At 54.2% G+C, this 5,433-nt stretch overlaps 1 protein-coding gene across 1 annotated transcript; it reads left to right on the forward strand.

The window, feature by feature from the left end:
* The first annotated feature begins 662 nt into the window (after positions 1-662).
* Positions 663-4,386, forward strand: LOC121153207 (alpha-1-antichymotrypsin-like). The gene is made up of 4 exons (XM_040975687.1): positions 663-1,287; positions 2,052-2,325; positions 3,332-3,482; positions 4,135-4,386. Exons 1-4 carry the CDS (start codon positions 663-665, stop codon positions 4,330-4,332), a joined length of 1,248 nt encoding a protein of 415 aa, XP_040831621.1. The 3' UTR covers positions 4,333-4,386.
* The last annotated feature ends 1,047 nt before the right edge of the window (positions 4,387-5,433 follow it).

Below are 5,433 nucleotides of genomic sequence, written 5' to 3' on the forward strand. Positions count from 1 at the left end.
GAACCAGTTGGGGGCTGTAAGAACTGTCTGCCAGCTGGATCAGGGACACTCAGCTGCCTTCTGGGTTTTCTGTGAAGAAACCAGACTGGCCCAGGGTACCTCCCTGGGATGGTCTGTCCAGCACCACATGACCAGTTGACTAGAGCTGGGAGAGGTACCACGGTGGACTCAGTGCATCCACTTTCTCTTCGACCTAAGTTAGCAAGGATAATGGGTGGTGTGGAGAAATGGAGAGACTTAAAGAAAGGGGCATCAATGACCACGCGGGAGAAAGGAGGACATGACACTCAACCTCACAACTTTGGGATTTCAGAATCAGAGGCAACCATCACTGCTATCCATGATTCCTTGTCGCGTAAGCAGCCTCAGCTTGAGCAAGCCTGGTCCTTTCTGTATGCTCAGTTTCTGGATCAAGGAGAAATGGCCACAATCACAGCACAAGCACATCAAAGGGGCAGGGAAAACCAAATATAACCATGTCTCTCAGTTCCCCAGACAGGCATCTCGCCTAGGGAATTACGAAGTCACAAGGGGTGGGGACCCATGCACTGGCCGGATGGTGGGGTGTGGGTGTGGGAAGAAGGCAGCAAGAGGCACACTGGCACCTCCTGCACTAGAAACATGAAGCTGTTTTGTTGCTTTACAGAGTCAGAGCAGACACAATGTCAGCCCTCCTGCTGCTGGGGCTCCTCGTGGCCACGCTCTGCCCAGCTGTCCTCTGCCACCCAGTGGCCACAGCTGTCCCTCAGGATGCCCACCGGGAGGACACAGCTGATGCGACACGCCTGGTGGGGCTGGTCTCCAGCAATGCTGACTTTGCCTGCAGCCTCTACAAGCAGCTGGCCTTGCTGAACCAGGACAAGAACATCATCTTCTCCCCACTGAGCATCTCCACTGCCCTGGCCTTCCTGGCCCTGGGGGCCCGAGGCTCCACACTCACGGAGCTTCTCCAAGGCCTCAAGTTCAACCTCACTGAGATGCCTGAGAAGGAAATCCACCAGGGCTTCCGGCAGCTCCTGCTCACCCTGCGCCAGCCCCAAGAGCAGCTGCAGCTCAACCTGGGCAATGCGCTCTTTGTTGGCTTGAAGCTGCTTCCGGACTTCGAGAAGGGCGCCCAGGAGCTGTATGCTGCCGAGGCCTTTGACACCAACTTCCAGGACCTGGACACTGCCAAGAAGCTCATCAATGACCATGTGGCTGAGAAAACCCAGGGCAAAATCATGGACCTGTTTGACAGCCTTGACTCAGACACAGTGATGGTCCTGGTAAATTTCCTCTTGTTCAAAGGTGAATGCTCTCCTCGGGGTGCCCTCTTGCCATTAAGATTCTCAGGGCACGTTCTATTCCGTCTTCCACTGGCCAGCCGTGCCAGAAGGCAAAAGACTAAAGAGGAGCTGCCTGTGCTTAGGGTACAAGAACCGTCAACTGCATCATTGCACTGCCCTTCCGGCTTGGGAGGTGCCAGGGCATGTCTGATCAGATCAGGGTGCTCTGTTCTGAGAGGAGAGGCAGGGAATTCTCTCCTGGACCCCTCCAGGGCAGGCAGGAGCAGCCACCTCCTTCTGCTAACAGGGCAGTAGATGCAGGCCTACCACCCTTTCTCTCATTCACCTGGGCATCTCTGCCCAGCCTGGAATGCTGGTGTCTGCAGGGCATCCAGGCAGGGCGGGGTTTGTCACAACTCAGACAGCCCACAACAAGCCTTTGCCAACAAAACTTATTCCCAATTAAGGGACACAGAGCACAAAGATGGCTAGGCAGGGCTTCCAGGTGCCCCCTGCAGGCAGATTCTGTTACTGCTTCCTGAGTCCAAGAAAGCATCCCAATGCCCAATGCCTGTTCACTCCCCAGATAACCCAGTGCTCATGCCTGTATTCCATGCCACTTAACAACCCTGGCCTGCATGGCTTTCCCTCACACCCACAACGTTTCTCCTAATCCAGGTATCACTGCTAGCTGGCTCTGAGTTAATGGATGCTGTCACCATTCAGGGATGCTGGCGGAGGTGAGCCTGGCACTCACCTGACCTATCACTGCTTGCTCTTTTTCAGCCCACTGGGAAAATCCCTTCAATCCCAATTTCACATACAAGTCCAGGTTCTACTTGAAGAAGGACAAGTGGGTGGATGTGCCCATGATGAAAAAAGAGATATTCAACACACCCTACTTCCGTGATGACAGGCTGTCCTGCACTGTGGTGCAGCTCAACTATGTGGGCAATGCCAGTGCCTTCTTCATCCTCCCGGATGAGGACAAAATGCAGGAGGTGGAAGCCAGCCTGTCGCTGGAGACCCTGAAGCGCTGGAGAGACTCAGTGCAGGCTGAGTGAGTACCCTCAGGTGGCAGAGATCTTGCTAGCCACCACCCTCCAGTCCCATTGGACCTTCATCTTAGGGTCTCGGTGGTGGCCAGGGTGTTGGGGCATAGAGGTTGAGTTACTTTGCTGCCAGTGGCTTTGTGTCAAGCTTGGGCATTTGGTATGGACATGGAATCCCACATCCTCCAACAACGTGCCTGGCTTCCTGTCCAGCTCTGCTTCCAGTCCAGCCTCCTGCTAACTCACAATCCCAAAGGCACAGGTGATGCCTCAAGATACAACATTGTTGCCACCCACAAGGGAGAGCTGTTTGATCTCTAAGCTCCTGACTTGAGCCTGACCCGACACGGGCCACTGCTGACATTTGTGGAGTGAAGCAGTGGATACAAGAGCTGTCTCCAATTATCACTTGATTCCCTTTCACTGTCTGTCTTCCCAAGAAATAGTGTTGTTTTCAAGAGTGGATGGTGTCAGACAGCGCAGGGACCTGAGGCCTCCTCTGGCTCCAGTGTGCTCTGAGTCATGAGGAACCTTGAACACAACACTCAGCTCTCTGGATGGTTGAGCTCGGCTGAGGGAGACAGGAGGACTGTGCTGCACCAAGGGGGAAGAGAGACAGGCTCTGGAGCCAGCTCTGTACCAGCTCCCACTGCACTCATTCATTCTTTCATTCATTCAGCATCTGTTGAGTGACTAATGAGCACCTGCTAGGTGCTTGACACTAATTGAGATCCTGAGGACAGCTCAGCCAATGAGACACAATGTTCTCTGCCCTGCGAGCTGGGGAGAGACAAACAACACACACGCCCTAGCCCTGGCCCCGTGCCCGTGTGGACACTCACAGATGAGAACAGATGATGGATGTGTTAGGGTAGTAGTTGGGACCTGAGGGAGTAAAGCCATGGGGGAAAGGTGAGAGGTGTGGGCGGTGGGACTGGGAACACCCACATGGCCAGCTGGGAACAGGCAGGTCCTTTACCAAGCTGCACTCCAGTGTTGGCCCTTGTTTCTCAGATGGATCGCTCAACTCCACCTGCCCAAGTTCAACATCTCCAGTGAGTTCAACCTGAAAGACGTGCTTCCCCACCTGGGCATCAGGGAAGTCTTCACCGATCTGGCCAATTTTTCTGGAATCACAGAGGACGTGAACATCAAGATCTCAAAGGTGAGGTTGCAAAACTGGGGACAGGCACAGCCTCCTCTGACTTTCACTGCTAAAGCAGACACATGTTCAGGAAGCCCTAGGTTTACACCGATATCTAATGCTGCGTGTAACCCCGCCAGCCGCTCTGGGACCCCCACCAACTCAGGAGAGTTCTTTTGGTCCAGTGTCCCATCTGGGACATAAAGTGCCATAGGATGATACAAGAGCTACCAGCAGGGGGCGTGGAAGTGATGTGCTGAGCATTAGACATCTGCAGCCAGCATCTCACACTCCACTGTTGACTGTCCAGAGCAAGCAAGATAAAGGCCTCCCACTCAGGCTTCCCACCTGTAAAATGGGGGTGTGGGACAGTTAGTCCTTGACTCCAATGTGGTGCCTGGCCAAGCCGAAAGTGTTGACAGGTAATCACGACAGCTTTAGGTCTGGACTCAGACACAGCCCTGTTCGAGTCCCACATTTGGTGACTTTCATGACACTGAGACATCACTGTCAGCTCTCCCTGAAGGCTTGCCCTTCTTTGCGTGGAACTCTGCAAAAGCTGCATGAGGGGCTGGGAGGAGCAGGCCAGTGGATGACACCAGGTGTTGGGCCCCGGCATGGAGCTTTGCTGCAGCTCCATCCCTGGTGAATCACACTCTCTTGTCCCCTACAGGCAGTCCACAAGGCTGTGCTTGATGTGGCTGAGAAGGGCACAGAAGCAGCTGCTGCCACTGGATTCGGATTTGTTCCAGTTTCTCTACCTTTGGGGACCACTTTGCGTTTCGACCGGCCCTTTCTCATAGCCATCGTCTCCACTAACCCACCAAGTATCCTCTTTCTGAGCAAAGTCACCAACCCCTTGCAAGCCTAGAGCTCCCTGCTGGACAGCAGGAAGCACAGCCATGGCTTGAGCTCCTGGGTCCAGCCAGACCTGTGTCCCAGGATGCTGTTTTGGGCCTGGTTTTGGCTGCTCTGTGTCCTTGGAAATGTGACAGCGACCTCCAGTGGCTGGTTTTCATGTGCACAGGGATCCCGAGGAAAGCTCCTTTCAGTTTTGTGATCATCTAAGAGCAATAAAGCCTTTGGTGGACTGGACGGTTCCCTCTTCCTCCCACACAGACATGCCTGCTGCTATCTGTATTTCTAAAACTCACAATGCCCTCCACCCTCCCAGACTCTGCCCTCAGTGTCGTTGGATTGGCCAGGGCTTCCTGAGTTAATGGTTCAGCTCACCTGGACCTCGTCCTTGGGCCCAGGAGGGAATTCTGCTGTCCTAAGTCTTGTTGTTGCTTTACTAGTTCAAGTTGCACACTCTCCCTTCCCCTACACACCTGTTCTGGCACCTGCTCAGGCGTAGGGGACCCTGATCTGGAACAGGTATGGCACAGGCCCTGGAGCCCATGCTTCTGTTGTCCAGTGTGTGTGTGTTGGGAGGGTGATGTGTTGTGGTGGGAACCACAGGCTGGTAGCCCACAGTGTCCCCTGTGGGAAAGTCTTCCTTCTGACCAGGAGCTTTTCCCTGCAGACAGATGTAGCAATGGGAGACACGAGCAATAAATGAGTTCCTTCAGTAAAAGCAAGTACATGGTACCCCCTCAGCAGCTGGTGCCTGTTTTAATTAGCCCTTTGTAGAGATGAAGAAACCGAGTAGTGAACTTGCTCTTTTCCCAGGCTGCACACCCACCAGCTAGGTTGTCACTGCAGCCTGCATGGTACCACAGGAGCCCTCTTAACCCCATGGTCACTCTGCCCCTGAAGAGGTCCACAGCAATTGGCCCGCAGGGCACTGACCATTACCTGAGCTGTTAGATCTGAGATGAGGCTCTGGAAGCTGCTTGGCTAGCCCAGCTCAGTGTAGGAAGGCTTCCTGGAGGAGCTGACTGCTGGGCTGTGCTCAGGAGAGGAACAGAAAGGGGTCAGGTGAAGGAGTTGGTGAATGTTGCAGGCAGAAGGGACAGGGCAGTGTTCAGAG

The sequence above is a fragment of the Ochotona curzoniae genome, unplaced genomic scaffold (genome assembly GCF_017591425.1).
Source record: "Ochotona curzoniae isolate NIBS_2020 unplaced genomic scaffold, NIBS_Ocur_1.0 contig_2688, whole genome shotgun sequence".
NCBI classification, from domain to species: domain Eukaryota; kingdom Metazoa; phylum Chordata; class Mammalia; order Lagomorpha; family Ochotonidae; genus Ochotona; species Ochotona curzoniae.